This window comes from Amblyraja radiata, chromosome 3 (assembly GCF_010909765.2).
Source record: "Amblyraja radiata isolate CabotCenter1 chromosome 3, sAmbRad1.1.pri, whole genome shotgun sequence".
NCBI classification, from domain to species: domain Eukaryota; kingdom Metazoa; phylum Chordata; class Chondrichthyes; order Rajiformes; family Rajidae; genus Amblyraja; species Amblyraja radiata.
Window position 1 is genome coordinate 22214713 of NC_045958.1, and position 22010 is coordinate 22236722.

The following is a 22010-nucleotide window of genomic DNA, read 5'->3' on the forward strand; positions in this document are numbered from 1 at the left end:
TAGCTAGAGACGCCAAAGACGTACAGGTTTGTAGGTTAATTAGCTTTGGTAAAATTGTAAATTGTCCCTAGTGTATGTAGGATAGGGTACGTGTGCGGGGATCACTGGTCGGTGTGGACTCAGTGGGCCGAAGGGCCTGCTTCCGCGCTGTATCTCTAAACTAAACTAGACCTGATATTCAACGTATTCTAAGGAAAAGGAAAACATGAAAAATGTTTCCAATTAAAAGTAGCAAGTATTTTCAACAAGAGGATCTTTTTTAGTTTGTCACTTCATCCACTCCATGAGATATGCTCACAATCTTAAGAGAATGCGCAGCTGTTAAGTATGAGCATGGGTAAAATGACTGCATCATCTGTCGCATTTACATTAGCACATATGATAATCATGCCATAAGTTGTATTTTATTTCTAAGACAGAATGTGGCTTCGTCTGATCAGATGTTATGTCCTATTAAGGAATGGAAAGGCTGAAGGCTATATATTGATAATCACTCAACCTAGTCTTGTGATATGTACAATTAATGATTGGACTATTCAAATGGGGCTGTTAAAGTTAGGAAGTAGATGTAACTAACAACATAAAAGCCACATATATATTTGAAGTCAATTTCCTCTGAATATTTAGCTTACTTCCATTTACTGATTCACATTGGTATCCTCAAGGGAAATGCTGACCTTTTGGTTGATCCATTCATATGTGGCAGAGTGGATAAGCAAGAAAATTACTTCAACCATGCAACCAACTCAAATGGAGGTTTCCATTTCATTTTAATTATGAAAACACAATTCTGCTAATTTAATAAATACAAAATATATTTTGAATAATGTGAATAGATCTTAAGTATTCCAATACATATAATGAGTAGAGTGCATCTTTACTCAAATGTTACCTGATGTAGAAGTTAGACAAGCAGATACTGTGCACTAGTAATTCAATCTCATCCTTTGGTTTAGCTGACTGAGCTATGGAGCTCCAATCAAATTAATTATTAATTGAGTGCTTATGTATTTTATAATGATTTTTGCATGTATATGTTAGAAGTGATGAGACCGTATATTTACACCTTCACAGGAAATCTCTGGGAAGAAAGAGAAAGTATTCTGAAAACGATATATTTTTTAATCATATTACTTCCCATTTAAAAGAAGTCTGATGATACAAATGGAAATGCCTATCTGGAATATGTTTCATAAAAGAGGCAGTAAAACGAGCTCTGTACCTTGGGTCTGAAGTTGGTGGTTGGTCCGCCATACTCATGTTGAGCCTTTGGAGTCCCCCAGGGATGATGAAGTTTGAAGCATTCATTACAGTAGCTGGCTTTGCAGTCCATGCAACTCTTTGTAGCCTCGCTGGGCGGTGACTTGCAGAGGTTGCACATGATGGCCACCGCAGCTCGGGCGGCCTGCCTGTATCTCTCTACAATCGCTTCCAAAGTGAAGTTTCGGAACAGACCACTGATGCCTCGTTCTCCGAGATCTATGTCACGTTTACAGCTAGGACAAGGGAAGGTGGTAACTCCTTGACTGTGGATAGTTCGTTTCCAGCCTGGATGGGCAGCAGATCCTTTTTAGTCAACCAATACATGAAAGAATAGAGGGAAAGACAGAGAGAGGACAGACAAGGGAAAGTAGAAAAAGAAAATTGAAAGAGCAGTAAAGTTATATACTTTATTGGAATGGTAGAGTAGTACAATACAGAAGAAACTTATTTAGAAGTTCCATTGAAGAGCAATCTCAGTTGTATCATTCTCCAATTCATTTACTTAACCCTGCAATCTATTATCTTTCAATTATTTATCCAATTTCCTTTTGCAGACCGCTCTTGATCTGTATCTAACACTCCGAGAGATGTGGATTCAAATTATAATCTTTGCTGCAAAAAATATTTTCCCTGTGCCAGTTGAACTGTAGCCCCAAATATTGATCCTTCAGCTATTATTTTTTTTCAATATCAATTCTGCATAATTATAAACATCTATATGCATTTTGATCTTGGCTTTCTCCAAATCTAATCTCAGCATCTCCAAGTGGCAAGATAACTATAAAATCTTATATGTACACTAATTCTTATAACTCCCTTCTGTACCTCACCAAAGTCTCTGCACCCTCATACAAGTAAACTGCACAGAAATTGATAAGATACTCAGTTGGCATTGAACCAGCATTTTATACAGGTTTAGCATGGGTTCATGGCTTTTGTACTCATGAATATTTCAAATTATTTTAATAAAGCCATGCACTGCATTAATTACTCAATGAGTTGTGTAAACCACTTCACTCTCAGTGTTCTTGTATCCCAGTTAAAATAGTTCGCCATTTAACTGGTAACTCTAAATATGCTCATTGCATTATATGTATTAGTATACCCATTTACCATGCAATGTAAACTTGTTTCTAATAGTAATACAAATTCCATCTGATTAAGAAATAATAGGGGTTTATAGGGGTCACCGAAGATAAACATCTACCTTCGATCTGAAGTCAACAGAACTAAATGTTTGAAACAGGTAAAATGTAGCGTTACTCTAACATGTATGCATTTAATGCAAGTGACCCAAGAAGAATTTCCACCATCATGTCTTGGGTAATGTCCTTAATCGTACGTACCTTCAGCATTACGCCTGCCCCCCTCTCCCCCCCCCCCCCCCCCCCCCCCCTTCCTGTGCATTGAAGGTTTTCTCCCTTTATCAGTCCTGAAGACTGTGCACAATTTAAGAGGTTATGGCGGTCGGGTCCTGTTCCAAACAGCCACTCTTCAACTGTGACCCAAGACAGCTGGTACAACATGTTGTGAACACATATCAAACAAATATATGCAGCCGGAATAGATAGAAAGTGCTTCCAGCATTGAAGAAGACATCTGTGCTCAAACTTCATAGGTATGCCTGAAACATATTCAAGACCATTAATTTTATCCCAACGTTCACTAGCATGGCATGCACGCCCTTCTTTAGTTACGATGATCCTTATATGGTGTATATCTGGAAAAAAATGGATGTCATATAGGACAGGAAGCGTGGCAAGCATTCCCCATCCTAGTTCTTGGCAAAATGGTCAAAATCAGTCAACACAACACTTACAGCTAGTTGATTAGAAACTCTGCTTCTTTTTCATCAATATCACATTTGTTGACGCATTAACCAGTGACACATTATCTACTTAACCAATGAAGGAGATTTTAGGAAAATTAGATGAGTTGCATCCCATAATGCTTAGATTCTTATTTTTTCTTTAAAATAAATTAATTATAGAAACTAGCATTTATCTACTATCTATCCCATGCTGATGATAAAATGCTTCAACTGCAATTACATACTTCAAGGTTTAATTTTCTTGTAATGTAGGTATACCTTTAATAGTTAAATTATCCAAAATGACTTACTAGGAATCATAAATCATTTCAAATAACTGAAAATATCTAACTATTTGGATTTTCTTAAATTCCGTTTTTCCTGAAAATAAAGTAAGTTGAGTGTAATCTTATTAATTATTTTCAAAGATAGTGTGTAGGTACACTTTTAGTATTTTTGTTGCATTGGCAAAGTAGTCAAGATTGAAAATGGTTACATTCTGCACAAAAAAACATGTTCCATTCACCTTTAATTCTGAAATATCTCTATTGGTATTTAGCAGTGGAAATATGTATCTTAATATGTAATATGTATCTTAATATGAAAGACCATCAGTGGAAAGGGGGCAAAGGACATAGAGCTCAACAAACAAAAGTGAAATGGAATGAAATGTATTACAGGTCAAACTATGATCAGCATGTCATAAATTTGGAAGCTCTGTAATTGGGTCAATAGCAGCATAAAACATTATCGCTTTTTATTTCACAATATTTAATGACTTGCTGATTCAAATACTTTAAACTGGCCTGTGCTGACAAGTTAGCAAACTATATATTAAATATTTGCTTTAATAAAAATAGGTTTATATCTGCCATTTGGTTGCCAGGCATCTAAGAAGGTACCAGAAAATACATTAGCACAAACTTGTTGAATTTAGTGACAATTCCTGAGGCAAAGGAACATTGATGAGCAAGAAAGCCTAATTGGCATGCCTGAATTATTTAAAGAACACTGACTATGATCTGAACAGTTGCTGGCCTTAACTTTAAATAGGACTGCCATTGACTTCCGACTGTAAGCCCCATTAAGGGAATTGATACAACTCTGAACCAACACAACAAGCAATTGAATCCATGTTCACAGATAAACATAAACTATTCAAGTTAAAACACAGGGAAATCGTAATTCTGATCATAAATAGGATGAACTGACAGAGTATTGTATCAATTCAGGTTTTAGCCATTGTTTATATTTAATCCTGCATAAAACATTTTATTCCCGCTGTCAAATTATATCGTGCTTCCCCTTCCCATGACAACTCTTTAGCCCTACAGATTTTTATCTCATTTAAAACATAATTTTTATCAATGTGAACATTTATACTGGTTTGAAATAATAATTTCTTGCAACTTAAAATAGCAGGCAAGGCAGCCAGAGTTTTAACTACCAATATGATTCACGCCTTGTTATAGCTGTCCTGGTACATACAAGTAACTAGGGGTAGAAAGAGCATCAACCCTTTGAAATGTTAAGCATTGTTGGGTATGTTTACTAACTAGATGCAATTAGATGTATTCTGGACAAACTGCTAATACAAAGCAGATAATTTATCAGCAGATTTATAGCAAAGGGTGAAGGTCGAGAATCACCCACAACACAAGAAGCATTAATAATTGCTGATAGCATTTAAAAAAAGTATCAATATTGAACAACAAGAATCAAGTTAAGTCAGGCATGACTTTAAACCCAAGTCTGTTTCGAGTTTGGTGGTGGGGTGTGGGAGGGACTGGTGTTGTGTGCTGGATGGTGATTGAGAAACACACTCAGTAGCCCAAGTGCTTCAGATTCTAGGTCCATCAACTCCCAGTCTAGTTTCAATGTTCCCCTGTTTGATTTCTTCTCTATTGGGGTGAAGGGATTAATAGAGACTGTCTGAAGAAGAGGAGACAATCTGGGGCAATTAGGTCATGACCTTTGTCTTGTTACCCAGATGAACTCTTCTGCCATTTCTGATGCCAAGTAAGTTGTTTACTTACTGGGATGGACTACCCAACAACTTCTAGTCTGCTCCAACCCACTAGACAATCTGTAGCATCTTTCCTGCGTGCACTCTGATTGAAGCATAGCTGAGGTTCCAATGACAGGGAAGGCCTTTAATTTGCCAACATTTCAGGAGATCTCACCAGTGCCTTGCTCAAAGTTAAAATCAGAAATATAGGAATGAATTCATTGCGGCCTTCCTCAGGGGTTATGGGGAGAAAGCAGAAGGGGTTGAGAGGGAAAGATAGATCAGCCATGCTTGAATGGCAGAGTAGACTTGATGGGCCAAATGGCTTAATTCTGCTCCTTTAACTTATGAAACTTTTTAATTGCCCAGTTTCCTTCAGGAAGAGAGAGAAGGTTAGTCTGGTAGGGAAAGTGGTGTGAAACCACCATGGGATATTGGTTTCAACTTTTTTTAAATATTTCCCTCAATGTTTCTTTCACGTAATCTAACATTGAATCTATATGCTTACTGTATAGGAAAGCTACCTGATCACCTTAATCAATTTTGTCGCAGCCATCTAACACATTGCTTTACTGCATCAGAAAAATGGCATAAGGTATTAAAAAATGGTATTAGGAAGAAGGGGAATATTGAACAATTGTAGTTTTCGGTTTTAATGAATTTTAAAATTCAATTAAATTTAAAAATTCAATAAATTAAAAAACTTTATTGCCCAGTTTTCGGCCTAAATTGAACACGAGAAAACATGAATTAAAGTAGAAAATGTATGATAAGAGGGAGAGCTGGACGCTGAGTTATAGGGAAGCGCCTAACAGTAAATATGATGAATAACATGCGCAGCAAGACTAAGCTGTTGACATTTCCTTGTATGTTAATACCATCTTGGATGAGACATTTTGATCATCATGATTGAGTTGGGCCAAAGAGCCTGTTTACATGCTGTATGAATTTATGATTCGACAACTCTGACTGTTTGTGACTCCCGTGAATTAAAATGGAGAAACTACTTGCTCTGTTCACTTTTCTGTACAATTATAGTGCTGTTGTGTTTGACATGCCTGAATGTGTTAGCTATTCATTAATCTTTTAGAGAAAAATGTGATTAGTAATTTATAGGATGGTAAGATTGTTATTGTTATTGGTTTATTATTATCAAGTTTACCAAGGTACAATGAAAACAATGTGTGATTAGCTGGAGTAAATCCACAACACTAGTAATTTATAGTATCACAATGTTTCAAAAGGAAGTACCTCTTGGTAATTCAAAGAATGGTATTAGTAATTCACAGGAATTAACATTGTTATTCGTTCCAAGAATAGAATAATAGAAGGAATTTCACAGGATAGTGATATTGTTAGTAATGCAGAGAATTGTAACATTGATCATAATTCACAAGATAACAACATTGCTGGTAATTTACATAACGACACTGCTGGCAGTTTATGGATACGAAAACACTCATTTACATAATAATAACATTGTTAGTCAATCACCCATACTCGTGCCAGTAAACTGCACAAGTTCCATCACTTAACTCAATTTCTGTGCAGAGAATTGCAGCTGATGGAATAGTTCAAATACCTGATCGGTAAATATGATCAAGTGCCTTGTGCTCTGATAGTGCATTTGACATTTTTTATCCCAGACGTCTGTGAACATTGTATGTGCAATATCCACTCCTTTTGAAGGCTGGGGACAGAACACTTTCAGATAACGCCAATGTCACTGCGAAGCCAGCTGTTGACAGCTGGAGGAAAACGTCCCAGGAAAATTCACCCATTGATTTCTTCCAGCAGTGAGATGGTGCTAGTTTAAATTCATTCATCTCTTTTACGTTTTGTGGCTCAGACTGTCAAATGGCCATGAAACTAGATCCCTTCACTTCCTGACCCTGGGTAATGGAGCACCACATACAATGCAGATGGCAAAAACCCACTACATCAATCTCAAAGTTCCCTCTGGACACTAGCTACAATGTGCTTTGATTGATTGCATTGATTGAAAGATCCATAGAAAGAGACCTTTTTGCCCACCGAGCCCTCACCGATCATTGCTCACCCGTTCACACTAGTATACTGTATGAAGACGCACGAAAGCCCGACCTGAAACATCACCGATCCATGTCCTCCAGAGCTGCTGCCTGACCCACTAAATTACTCCAGCATTTAATCTCTTTTTTTCCCCCACACCAGTTATATGTTAACGCACTTTTGCGTCCTCTCCCTACACACTAGGTGCAATTTTGTCTCCTTAGTTTCCCACAAGTTGAATATTATCACACTTTCGCATCCTCTCCCTACATACCAGATACAATTTACAGAGGAAAATTAAAATACAAACTCGCACATCTTTGGGATCTAGGAGGAAACCCAGGAGGAAGCACGCACGGTCAAAGGGAGAATGTACAAATTGCACACAGACAACAGCTGATTGAACCTGGGTCTCTGGCATTGTGAGGCAGCAGCTCTAATAGTGATGCAACTGTACCAATGGAATAGAGCAGTGGGGTTTTTTTGGAACAGTACATGTCGGTACTGTTTACTGGCATCTCTGACAAGTTAAAAATTAGATTTTCACATTTTTAGAATTGTTATTATTACAAAGGGTGACACAGTGGCACAACTGGAGGAGATGGTGCCTCAGACTCGGGTTTATCCTGACCTCAGATGCTGTCTGTGTGGAGTGGCACGGTTTCCCTGTGCCTGTGTGGGTTTCCTCTGGATGCTCTAGTTTTCTTCCACATCCCAAAGATGTGTGGGTTTGTAGATTCAATGGCCAGTGTAAATTGCCCCTGCAGTGGCAAAAAGTGGGATAACGAAGAACTAGTGTGAACGGGTGATTGAATGTTGGCGTAGCCTTGGCGAGCCGAAGGGCCTGTTTCAATGCTGTGTCTTTAAAACAAGTTACCAACGTTTATAAAATAAAAGGTATTAATTGAATAAGGCAGTCAGGCCTTTGAACAGCCCAATCAGCTTGAGGGATGCTAATCTACCATAGACACCAATAGCAAGGAATAATATGCAGACTGGCATATTTTCCTCTACAAAAAAGCACTCGGTAGAACTTAGGCTCGGATTGCACTTCCATCAAATCCACTCAGCACAGGTTATTGAGGCTTCATAACAAACATGAGCCTTGTTTCACAAAAGCCCAAAAGAGATCTGTTTCAGCAGCCCCCAGCTGGTGCAGACTGGTGTTGTGAACCACCACTGGATAGATTTGGTTAAGACTTATGTTCAGGACTTACCCCTGTCTCTAACATGCCTCCAAACATCACCTCCCCAACCAATTATGGCTCCAATCCCCATCAACCACATCTCAACTTCGACTCCTTTCTGCTCCAAACTGACTCCAAATCGCTATCCCTCCTGTAAGTAAATGCCACTCGCCGATCACTCAAAATCTCAATCGCCCTTCCCCTCATCAAGACTGAAGCTCCTCATCCCTGGCCCCTTTCACCTATTTTTGTGCTGTCCAGATCAATGAGCCATTTGTTTTTCATCACTGGCTTCCCATGCACCTGTTGGGGGAAGGCCTTTGTGCTCATGGAATAAGTACAGCCTATCCTTTGGCCTCAAGTTAAATACATTTGTTGCAGTGACAGGACCATAGAAAAAGCATCACATATGCCCACTGTGCACTGCCTATTCCCCTAAAGAATTCCTGGATGAATTTATTTTCTTTGACTGTGATGAATCTTTTCATGTGATGATAGCAATAAGAAAGTAACAACACAGCAAACAACAAAACCACGTAAAAAACAACCAGGAGACACACCACAGCACCCAGAAAGCAACAGGCAGCACAAGCAATAATGGGACACACATGCCATTTTCACAAGCTAATGAACCAAGCAACAGTGAACTGAATGCCAGAAACAAATACTTTGCAGTGGTCAAGTTCCATAAAGTTTACATGGGTTTGGTACTTTTGTCACATGCTGTAATGCAACGTAATCTATTGCATGGGTCACAAGGTGCCAGCTAGTTTGATAAAGTGGCGAATGTCTAAACCAGAATTGTATTGAATTGTATTGTATTTGTGAGATAATTTATAATTTTCAGAAAATTGCTTAAACATGAAATTTAGATTGATGTATTTATTCTGCCCAAAGAATTCTTAAATATGCTCCTTAAATATTAAATCAAATTTGCTGTGACAGATTGCTGGTCAATTGCAGCTGCTTTTATAATGATGATCTTTATGTCCACCTTATGTCAACTTTAGAATGTGACCATTTTCTGATTTTTAACAGATAAAATCAAATCTTGTTTTTGCAAAAACGCAATAAACGCAGTTACAATTGAACTGCAGCTAAGACTCTTTAAACCTGAATTAACACAGAATGGTTCTACCTTTTCTCCCGAATGACCTTCGCAGTGAGGCTGCAATCAATTAACAAAAAGTCAGGAATAATTTTTCAGTGTCATTCCCACTGTGCTTTAATGTTGAAAACACATTAGCGGAGTAATTCATTGTCAGATGAACATTATCTCAGAGACAACACCACACAAAACTAGATTACATTCCTAAAAGATTCAAAATCAGGTTTGTTAATTACATTTTCAGATGGGAGGAAATTGAACAAAATAGAACCACAGACATTTAAAGGTGCACTTCACTTATCAAGCTTTTACTTGTCAATAAATGTGAAATACTATCCTGTAATGTCCATTTAATGTTCAAACCGGTTGCTATAACAAATGTTTGAATGTCACTGATGCAACATACACAAAGCCAGAACAAACTACGTTTCAAGCATGAATCATGGAAATATATTCAACCACTGAAATATTCAGAAGTAGTTTGCATTTCAATAGAATAAAAATTAATATAAATAACACAACATTTAGATTTTGGCTTTACCCTATTGTGAGAATTTTGGAAACTCCACAGCATTATTTCATGCAATTTCCACCTTCCATTATTTAACCTCGTAATGCAAGTTATGATTATGTTCCCCATTTTCTTGTCATCTTTGAATCCCCATCCAAAAGTTAATTCTTAATACATTAGTAAGTATGCAGATGATACTAAAATAGGTGGGGTTGCGGGTAATGAAGTAGAGTTTCAAAGTCTACAGAGAGATTTATGCCAGTTGGAAGAGTGGGCTGAAAGATGGCAGATGGAGTTTAATGCTGATAAGTGTGAGGTGCTACATCTTGGCAGGACAAATCAAAATAGGACGTACATGGTAAATGGTAGGGAATTGAAGAATGTAGGTGAACAGAGGGGATCTGGGAATAACTGTGCACAGTTCCCTGAAAGTGGAATCTCATGTAGATAGGGTGGTAAAGAAAGCTTTTGGTGTGCTGGCCTTTATAAATCAGAGCATTGAGTATAGAAGTTGGGATGTAATGTTAAAATTGTACAAGGCATTGGTGAGGCCAATTCTGGAGTATGGTGTACAATTTTGGTCGCCTAATTATAGGAAGGATGTCAACAAAATAGAAAGAGTACAGAGGAGATTTACTAGAATGTTGCCTGGGTTTCAGCAACTAAATTACAGAGAAAGGTTGAACAAGTTAGGGCTTTATTCTTTGGAGCGCAGAAGGTTAAGGGGGACTTGATAGAGGTTTTTAAAATGATGAGAAGGATAGACAGAGTTGACGTGGAAAAGCTTTTCCCACTGAGAGTAGGGAAGATTCAAACAAGGGGACATGACTTGAGAATTAAGGGACTGAAGTTTAGGGGTAACATGAGGGGGAACTTCTTTACTCAGAGAGTGGTAGCTGTGTGGAATGAGCTTCCAGTGAAGGTGGTGGAGGCAGGTTCGTTTTTATCATTTAAAAATAAATTGGATAGTTATATGGATGGGAAAGGAATGGAGGGTTATGGTCTGAGCGCAGGTATATGGGACTAGGGGAGATTATGTGTTCGGCACGGACTAGAAGGGTCGAGATGGCCTGTTTCCGTGCTGTAATTGTTATATGGTTATATGGTTATATGAACCTAGACAATGAATGGTGGATGGCTGTTTGATAGATGACTACATCACCAGTGTAAGTAGCTTCATTCATTGCATCACATACAGTATATCCTTTCCACCAGAATCATAAGCTAATGGTCAGTAGTGGGAGGTTTGGATTTTTAATCTTCACCTGAGTTGGATACACTGAATAGATTCTGATCAGTTGGCAACACTATGTTTAAAAGCAGCTGATTTAGTCCATTCTGCAGGCAGGTATGAAACTATTGCGGGTGGAGTATTTACCAGAACAACTATTGAGCTGATATGGAAACAGCATCTTTATACAACTCACTGAAGACCTTGTTACATTCTAAGTGTCTATAGAAAACCAAAACCACCAAAAAAGCAACTTTAAAAGGTTTGAGAAAAGGACACAATCATTTTAACATTGTGCTTGTATTTTTGCACCGTGTCATTTTCTACCAATATCAGTCATCTCTGTCTCATTGTCGGATCTCATCTCATCGGAGGTTGATAGAAGTATATAAAATGATGAGAGGCATAGATAGGGTAGACAGTCAGAACTTGTCTCCCAGGGTGGAAATGTCCAACACATTTCAGCATCGCTATAAGATGAGAGTGGGTGGATTTAGTGGAGATGCGGGGGGGGGTCGGTCGGGGGGTTTACCCGGAGAGCGGTGGGGGAACGCAATGGCAGGGATGGTGGTAGAGGCAGGCACCATAGTGACATTTAAGAGGATTTCAGGTAGGCAGATGGAAGTGCAGGGAATATAGATCATGTGCAGGCAGATGAGATTAGTTTGACGGCATCATGTTAAGCACAAATATTGTGGGGCGAAGGGCCAGTTCCTGTGCTGTGCTGACCTATGTTCAATGTCTCTCCTTTGTCTATCCAGCTTTTCCATCTCTCCTCAAGCAGCACTGTTAAAACACATGGGATCATTTGCACCTATTTATGCTGTCAAGTGGCTGCCAGGATGAACATGGTCATGGCTCTGGCTGATTCCAGGCCACAGCTAAAGATATTTGTGGCATCTGGTAATTTGCTATCACATTGTTCTACAAGGAAGATTATTGACATGGTCTATTCACAGACAGCTAACTATATTTAACTCTCATTTTCCAGAGTCCACAAGTAAGAGTGAGTTTGCAGCTTTGCTAGCATAGCTGAGCACTGCCTAAACTGTTTGGGTGATGTGGCTTGCTGGGTTGAATTGCTGGCAGTGTGTGCAGGCTGAGACGTGGGTATGAAGTGTGTTGCTGCAAGGAGGGTGTGGTGAAGCACACACTTCAGTGCTGATGTAAAGGGACTGTTGGAAAGATAACTCTTAAAGGGGAATGAGCTGCAGACAACAGTTATGCCTTCGGCATCCCTGGCCCAGAACACCAGGAAACACTGTTGACACCTTGCCACTTCGACAGTACCTGGAAATACTTTTTTTAAATTTATCTCATAAACACAGTTCAAAGGGCATTTTTTAAATTTACCTCATAAACAAATCTAAGGGCAGTTAAAAAACAGATTGAAGAATTAATTAACAAAGCAGAATTTAAATTTGATGTCAGAGACAAATGGTTCCTCACAGAAGGTAAACAGGATCTGTCCCTTGCACTCTTGCATTAAAATGATATTTGTAAATAGACATCAGCATTTGCCAACTTACAGTAACATATTACATGGAAAAAGAGTTATAATTTTCTGAACATTGATATCTTAGGCGTTTGAAAACATTTACTGTTTTTTAAGGGCAATATTATCTTTGTTGAAAGGCTACAAGAAAATATCACATACAGTATCATTCATTTTGTACATATTCATTGCTCGACAACATTGCTATAAATAAATTTAGATTACATGGGGCTTTAAGTTATGGCTGTGATGATTGTATACCAGCTGCTTGTTCTTTCTTTGTAAAGAGGCTCTGATGGATATCGCAAATTGAGCTTTGAAGGTTTTTACATTTTCGATTATTGCTATGTCAGTTTGAATTATCCTACAATGAGCTAACATGACAAAATGGAAATAATTTATAATTAGCTACAATAGTTTCTGGACTTGTGTGGCAGAAGTGAAAACAGCCAATATTCTTCTTCCAGATCTGCTCTTAGACAATTGCTGGAACATGCATCGGATCTTGTAAAGTCTGAACTGTACTTGGATTTGATGCTCCACCTTAACTGCAATTATATAATGTTTGGGCTTCCACACAGACCGCACTGGGATGCAGCAGTACAGTTGCTGCCTTACAGTGCCAGAGATGCAGATTCGATCCTGACTGTATGGAGTTTGTACGCTCTCCCCATGACCACATGGGTTTTCTCCGGCTGCTCCTGTTTCCTCCTACATTCTAAAGACATGCAGATTTGTAGGTCAACTGGCTGCTATAAATTGTCCCTAGTGTGTAGCATGGTCGACTCAGACTTGGTGGGATGATGAGCCTGTCTCCATGCTGGTCGGCTCAGACTTGGTGGGCCGAAGAGCCTGTTTCCATGCTGTATCTCTAAACTAAACTCAACTCAACTAAACAATGTTACTTGGCTAATATATTTAAAGCTCATGTAAACACATCTGATTGAATCATAAACTTTAACAAATATCCACAAATCTGGTAGCAGTAAACACTTCCGAGTCTGTACAATTAACCATTCTGGAGAAGAGATGCCAATTTCTCTCAAGCAGCTGCTGCATTGCAGTATCAAAGATCAATAAGTAACATTATCACAGCTAAAGGTTCAGAGTACATCAAGGTAGCTTTATCTGTCTATTTCTTATCCATCTGCTCTCCCGGGGTTGGAATGATAAAGTCCAAAATAAAACAATTACTGGGAGTAAACATTCTCCACTTCTTAGAACTACTTAAGATATAACAACACAAAAGTAGCAGGCAGCCTAGATGTGTATGTGACGTTGCCATGGTTCAAGTATGGGACAACTAAACCAGAGATGTGGACTGACAATCCAGAGACCAGACTTCAAATCCCATCACAACAACCAATTTTATAATGTAACGTTTTACCCAAATTTTACATTATAAATCAAAATTGATTTTTCAATGTTAAATGTGGGCAAAAACGCCAACTAGTTTGAAAGTACCAGTGTCATCTCAAAAAGTACCAGTGTCATCTGATTCACAAATGCCCTTCAGGCGAGGCAATCATTCTTACCCTGTCTTGCTTTCCTGTGACACATGACAATATGGCTGACTCTTAACCTCCCTCTGAAGTTGCCAAGTAGGCTAATAGTTTTTCTATTAGCATAACAATCAACAGTGAAGGCCTGTATCTGGATGACCTTCCACAATCATCCTCACAAACCTCCAGGCACTGGAGTCCAAAGTGGGAGATCTGACCCTGAGATGACTGAAGCTACATCTTGACGCATGTATTCTCACAGTCATTACCTTACAGATAATAGGCCAGACACCTCAGCACAATCTCTGCAAACGCCTTGTCCCACTGCAGGACACATCCATCAGAGGAGAATGCACAATGGTATACAGACAAGAATGAGAAACACCTGGAATCCAAACTTCAGCAATAATCTGGCTCACCTGTCACTCCTGATTACATGAAGTCTCATGGCATTGTCATCCCTGGGCAAGGAAACCTCCTGATTACTGCTTCCTGTCCTCCCTCAGCTGATGGATCAATGCACCTCCATGACGAACAACACTTGAAAGAAGCGCTGAATGTGGCAAGGGCACAGAATGTACTCTGGGTAGGGACTTCAATGTCAGTCACCGAGACGGGCTTGGAAGCACCATCACGCTATGCCAATTGACATCTGAAGGACCAACATGAAGGATAAATGTACTTGGCATCCTCACTAATCTACCTGTGGCAGATGTCTCCATAAAAACAAGCACTGATAGAAGTGATCATACAGAGTCTTTGTGAAGATAAAGTGTTTCCATGCTGAGTACGTTGTCTCTGAAGAACTTCAAACTGGCTAAATGTGACTGGCTCCGAACATATCTAGCAGCTCAAAACTGGACATCCATGATATTGTGGATCAGCAGCAGCAACACAAATATGTACCATCATGATGTGTAACCTGATAACGTGGCACATCCCTCATTTCACCATTACTGTCACGCCAGGGAGTCAACTGTAGTCAAATAAGGAATGCAGGAGCATTTAATGGGGCAGCACTGGGCCTAAATAAACATTAAGCATTGCCAGTTTAATGAAACTGTAATACATGATTACGTGCGTGTTAAACAGCAATGGTAGTATGCGGTAGAAAGAGCTAAACAAACTCATAATCTGCAGATCAGGTTAAAGCTCTGCGGTTCTTCACGTCTCGCCCTGAATGGTGGTGAAAATGCAACCACAACCAGAAAGAGGTGGTTCCAAACACATCCCCACTACCCTTTAGACTTCATCATCATAATCATCATAATCATAATCATACTTTAATCATACTTTATTAGCCAAGTATGTTTTGCAACAGATACGAGGTATTTAATTTGCCATACAGTCATACCAATAAAAAGCAACAGAACACACAAAATACATTTTAACATAAACATCCACCACAGCGACACCTCCACATTCCTCACTGTGATGCCAGGCACTGAAACCAAACAACAGGTAGCACCAGAAGACCGCCTGCCTTATATTACCTGGAAAGCCCTAAACCGCCTCCGCACTGGAGTGGGACGTTGCGGACTTAACCTGAAGAGGTGGGGCTTGTCGAACTCTGACAAGTGCAAATGTGGAGAGGTACAGACAATGGCCTACCTACTGACTTGCGGCGGAGAGGCATGCACTGCGGACAATCTCCGCAGAGGCACAGATGTGGCACTGGCTGTGGCAAAGCAATGGTAGAATGCCGTCTGACACACGAGCGAACTGTGGCATCAGGTGACATTTGGGCCCTGGCGTCGGTGCAATCAAACTACCGCATCAGGGGGGAATCTCAGCTCCCCCGCGCCGGGCGATCTGGCCCTGGGTCAGGGCTGGTTGAAAGCTTCTGCGTCGTTTGGAGCTCCCGGCATCGGTCTCTACCCGAGACTGCTAGCTCCTCGATGGTGAAATCCACAGGTCACGGTTGGAGTGTCGATCCCAGGCAAGGGATCGGCTCCAATGGTCAATCCACATCCCCGGGGTGGAGCTCAAAGGTCGTCAGCTCCATGATGTTAGGCCGCAGAGCCACCGGAGATACGGTCCGGAAAACAATCGCATCTCCGACAGATTGGAAAAAAAGTTTCCCTCGACCCCCTCCCCCACCCGCCACATAATACAAACCAGACAACATTAACACATACTTTTTAAAACACACTAAAAATAACAAAAAAAGACAAAAAGACAGGTAGACTGTTGGAGAGGCTGCCATCGTGCGACGCCCCCTGGTATTAACCTTACATTACTTGAGAAAAAGGCACGGAAACAGGCCCTTCGGCCCACCGAGTCTGTGCCAACCAGCAATCACTCTGTACATTAACACTATCCTGCACAGTAGGGACAATATTACAATTGTACCAAACCAAACAATTAACCTAATAACCTGTAAATCTTTGGAGTGTAGGAGAAAACGGAGCACCCGGAGAAAACCCATGCAGCCACAGGGAGAGCGTACAAACTCTGTACCGACAGTGCCCATAGAGACGTTAGGCAGCAACTCTACCACTGCTCAACTGTGCTGCCCAAAGTTTAAGATCTATTACGATCTTGAGTGGAGAATTTGTTTTTTGCCACTTATCAGCCTGAGCTGAAGGCTGCCCAAGTCTTGCTGTGTGAGGATATGGGTTATCTCAGTTTCTAGGATCTTACAAATGAAATTTAATATTCTGCCATCCACTAGTAAACGACCCACTTTGCATCTTCTGTGAGGAAGATCATTGATTAAACAATGGAGAATATTGTTCCACCAGAAGAGTTTCTGTGACAATTTCTTGGGGATGAGATGATCAGCCTTGAACAGCCCACCAATATCTTCCATTATGATAGGAATAAGTTCAGCCAATGCAGTGTTCCCCATTATTCCCATTGGCTTCAGTTTTGGATTCATGATTCCTTCCGCATGCCAACTGTTGCCCTGATATCAACCACTGGAATTCATTTTTTTTCCATGTTCAGACACAGGTTGCAAAGAAGTCTGGAATTAAATAGATCTGCCGTGGACTCAAATACTTCATTGCCTTGTTGAAGATTGAAGGTAGATTAGCAATGCATTTGATTGGATTTGGTTAACACAAAATCCCTATATATTGTTCCACATTAATTGCAACATTAAGGCTAAGAGAATTGCAGAGAATTGTGGACGCAGCCCAGACCATCACACAAACCAACTTCCCTTCTATTGACTCAATTTGTACCTCATGCTGCCTCGGCAAGGCCAGCAGCATAACCAAGGATGAGTCGCACCGTGGCCACTCCCTCTTCTCCCCACTCCCATTGGCCAAAAGGTATGGAGGTGGGAAAATACACTCCTCCAGATTCAGGGACAGTTATTTTTCTAGCTGTTATCAGGCAACTAAACAAATAGAGAGCCGTCCTGAACTGCCATCTACCTCATTGGAGACCCTCGGACTATCTTTGATTCGACAGTACTGGCTTTAACTTGCACTATTCACGTTATTCCCTTTATCATGTCTTGGTACACTGTAAATGGCTCAATTGAAATTATGTATTGCATCCTTGCTGACTGGTTAGCATGCAACAAAAAATTTCCCTGTACCTCGGTACACGTAACATAAACATAACTAAACTAAAGAGCGCCGCACTTTCTGGAGATAAATAGTACGACAAGACTGTTATTGGGGCTTCTGCAGTATGTGATGTAATCAGCAATTTTTTAATACAGCAATTATCAAATAAACTATTGAAGATTGGACAGGACTGCAGGCCGCTGAGATGGATCAGCCACTTCACCATCACTGGATTAATATGGCTATAAACATGGACGGTTCAACGTTATCTGACCACCAGTAACAACCTCCCATCCATACCCCTTTCTGCCTTCTGCAGAGATCACTCCCACCAAATCCTTGGTTCACTCATCCCTTCCCACCCAAACTAACCTTCCCCAGGTACTTTCCCCTGCAACCACAGAAGACTTAACACCAGTTCCTACACCATCTCCCTCACCTCCATCCACAGACCACAGCAGTCTTTTTCGGTGAGACAGATTTCGCACTACTTCTATCCTTGTCTAACATTGTTTTTCTCTCTTCATCTCTGGCCTTTATCCAACCATCAGTCAATCGAAAAAACTTTCACCTGTATCACCTATCCCTCAGTGACCTCTGACCCTACCTCTCTTCCAGATTTCCCGCCTTGCCCCCAACACAATCAGTGAGACAAACAGCCTCGACCCGAAACGTTGTCGGTCCATGTTCGCCAGCGATGCTGCCTGACCCACTGCGTTATGCCGACACTTTGTGCCTTTTGTTTGGATGCTAACACTAATTTTGCTTTTGTCTTTATTAATAAGCTTAATTTGCATTTAGACTGGAATGTTCTTGTAAACCTCCTCCTCTTGTTACATGTTTAGTTATCAGCTGCTATCAACAACTGGATAAGGAAAGATTAGAGAACTTTGACTTTATCCCTGGGTAATGAGATCACTTAGCTCCGTCTAAGCAAACAGGCATGTTGTAACTTTATCAACTCGTTCCTTATTTGTAGGTATTTCTCTTCTTGCTCCCTACTTGCTATTCAACCCTCCTCACTGAAGCAGGATTGGTTTGATGGTGGTAGCAGCTGGGTGAGAGATGTGCCAGGATATGAGATTCCAGATTACAATAGAAAGCAATTCTTTTGGGTCAAATGTCCCATGGAATATCAGGGATGTCCAGTTTAGAGCTTCTAAATTTGTTCGACATCTACTCCATTTAGCAACTGATAGTCTCAAACAACTGCGCCTCAGTGTGGGAATGAAACTCCATCTCCATAAGGTTTGTGCAATGGTCACCCCCCACCGGAATCATGTTTGAGAGGTAAACTGATGAAAACAAGGGCAGAGAGATTTTCTCTCATGATCTTGCATCTCCTGCTACGAGTATCAGAATTGTAGCTTTGTCCTACAGCACAGATATATCGGCAGTAATAGTGCCACTGAGCTACTCATGCTAATGGACATTTAGATCACTGACCAATGTTTTCTGTTGCTCTTGTGGTATTGAACATGAAGGGATGGCGATAAGTGGTCATTATAAAGATGTTTCCTTGTCCATGTTTGGTGTGATCCCATTGATCCACATTCAATGTCGAGGACTTTGTGTCATCACCTCCGGCTGTACCATATAGGAGACCGTGATGTAAGAACTCTGGTGTTGACTGTAAGGTATAATTGTGTGAGGATATTTCTAATAGGCAATTGCTTGGCCTGACTGTGGAAAGACACTTATTATTTATGTTCTCTTGGGTGGCACGGAGATGTAGCAGGAGACTTGCTGCCTGACAGCACCAGAGGCCCGGGTTCGACTGACTACTGGTGCTGTATGTACGGAGTTTGTACTTTGTCCCCGTGACCGCGTAGGTTTTCTCCGGGTACTCCAGTTTCCTCCCACACTCCAATGACTTACAGGTTTGTAGGTTAATTGGCTTCGGTAAAAATTGCAAGTTGTCCCTAGCGTGTAGGATAATGTTAATGTTCGGCGGGGACTCAGTGGGCCTAGGGGCCTGTTTCTGTGCTGTATCTCTCAAATCTAAACAGAAGTCCTCAGAAGTTTGTGAGGAGGACCTTACAGGACTGGCCGAGCACACAGTATACACAGATTTTAGCAGTTTTTATGCCATCGGGATGACTCACTAGTTAGGAAAGCAGATTTTATTTCCTGAAAATACATTAGTCATCTATAGAGATGGCATGCAAACCTGGCAGCTCCATAGTTACCATTAGTAATACTGTATTTAAAAAATATATTATTGGATTACTCGTGTAAGATTCCAGATTACAAATCTATTTACAATACCATAACCAATGATAGACACAACATGTTGGAGTAACTCAGCGGGTCAAGCAGCATCTTTGTGGAAAATGGATAGGTAACATTTCGAGTGAAGACCATTGGGTCCTGACCCAAAACATCATTTATCCATTTTCTCAGAAGATACTGCCTGACTCGCTGAGTTACTCCAGCATTTTGTGCCTATCTTTGGTGTAAACCAGCATCTGCAGAGTTCCTTTTTACTATCACCAGTGAGTTTGATATAGTAATCCTAGACTACTTTACAGGGAATCGCAAGGTTGGTTGGTTCATTCTCTGTAGGTCTGCACTTAGATATTTATGAATCTTACTTACCCGCTCCTCCTTCATGACCTCTAAAAGTCAGCATAATAGAGATGTCAGAGGACAGTTAAAGATAATCATTAAACCATTTTCTTACATGGTTAAAATGTTCTCAAGATGCCTAATACGCCCATCTACAGCTATGTTGAGGAAGGAACTGCAGATATTGGTTTAAACTGAAGATAGGCACAAAAAGGTGGAGACGGGTCTGAAGAAGGGTGTCGACCCAAAATGTCACCTATTCCTTTTCTCCAGAGATGCTGTCTGACCCCCGTAGTTACTCCAGCTTTTTGTGTCTATCTACAGCTTTGTTGAAGCCAAATGGTGAAAGATCACCTCATGCCATCCCCACAGTTGAGAAAAGGATCATGTGTGATGCAGTGGTGGCGAGTAGCAAATGGTTAACTGGGTTTCATTATCCAGTAGAATTTTGAGAGTTTACTATAATATTCATGCAATTATGTGACAGTTTAACACAAGTTAAGTTGTGATGTCCTGATGCCGTTGACCAAAGTCACAATGTGCTTTTGCACCATGCCAATTTCAATGCCTTATGCATTAACTTATCACATCTTCTCTTTTGTTAAAACTGTCATATAATTAAATGAATATCTTAAATTTAAAATGGACAAGTGAAAAGAGTTAAACTTAAACACCACCATTTCCTTTTCAGAACGTGAATCTGTTAATGAACTAAATACTTTATGTAATTCGGACTTTGGAAGTAACCTTCAGAGCAGTATTGTTTCGATTCACAAGTGATTACACTGTCTTACTGATCTCAAGGAGATATCTTGAGATTGCAATTTGCACCTTACATCACAGGAGATATGCTGCAGGTTGGGAAACAGAAACGGAGGCGGAGAACACTGCTATTATCACAAGTATGTGCAGAGTCCAAGTCTCAGATAGGCATTTTTCAAGACATATTCTGAGTGCTTGATAAGATTGACTTCTTCAATAAAAAATGTCAAAGAAAGTTGTGATTAAATTTATAAAAGAATGTCAAACCAGCTGATTAAATCTGGTTTGACAGCAGGCCAGAGATAGATGCCAATATGTTGACAAATTCAACAGTTTAAGACCATCTTCCCCAAGTGATCCTACTGAGCAATTCCAGAATCATTCTGGAATGATTCTAGGCTAATATCTGAATGGTGGCCGATTAGGAAAAGGGGAGATGCGACGAGACCTGGGTGTCATGGTACGCCAGTCATTGAAAGTAGGCATGCAGGTGCAGCAGGCAGTGAAGAAAGCAAATGGTATGTTAGCATTCATAGCAAAAGGATTTGAGTATAGGAGCAGGGAGGTTCTACTGCCGTTGTACAGGGGCTTGGTGAGACCACACCTGGAGTATTGTGTACAGTTTTGGTCTCCTAATCTGAGGAAAGACATTCTTGCCATAGAGGGAGTACAGAGAAGGTTCACCAGACTGATTCCTGGGACGGCAGGACTTTCATATGAAGAAAGACTGGATAGACTCGGCTTGTACTCGCTAGAATTTAGAAGATTGAGGGGGGATCTTATAGAAACTTATAAAATTCTTAAGGGGTTGGACAGGCTACATGCAGGAAGATTGTTCCAGATGTTGGGGAAGTCCAGAACAAGGGGTCACAGTTTAAGGATAAGGGGGAAGTATTTTGGGACTGAGATGAGAAAAGAAAATTTCACACAGAGAGTGGTGAATCTGTGGAATTCTCTGCCACAGAAAGTAGTTGAGGCCAGTTCATTGGCTCTATTTAAGAGGGAGTTAGTTG

At 40.3% G+C, this 22010-nt stretch overlaps 1 protein-coding gene across 3 annotated transcripts in view; it reads right to left on the reverse strand.

The window, feature by feature from the left end:
• Nucleotides 1-22010, reverse strand: part of trim36 (tripartite motif containing 36) — a 99626-nt gene that overhangs the window by 70670 nt on the left and 6946 nt on the right. The window contains exons 3-4 of one of the 3 annotated variants that reach the window (XM_033017445.1): nucleotides 9438-9467; nucleotides 1223-1548 (exon numbers count right to left, since the gene is read on the reverse strand). In XM_033017445.1, coding sequence (XP_032873336.1) covers nucleotides 1223-1548; nucleotides 9438-9467 — 356 coding nt within the window. Of the gene's footprint in view, nucleotides 1-1222; nucleotides 1567-9437; nucleotides 9468-22010 lie in introns of all 3 variants that reach the window. The other 2 variants (XM_033017447.1, XM_033017446.1) reach the window with 2 other exon arrangements.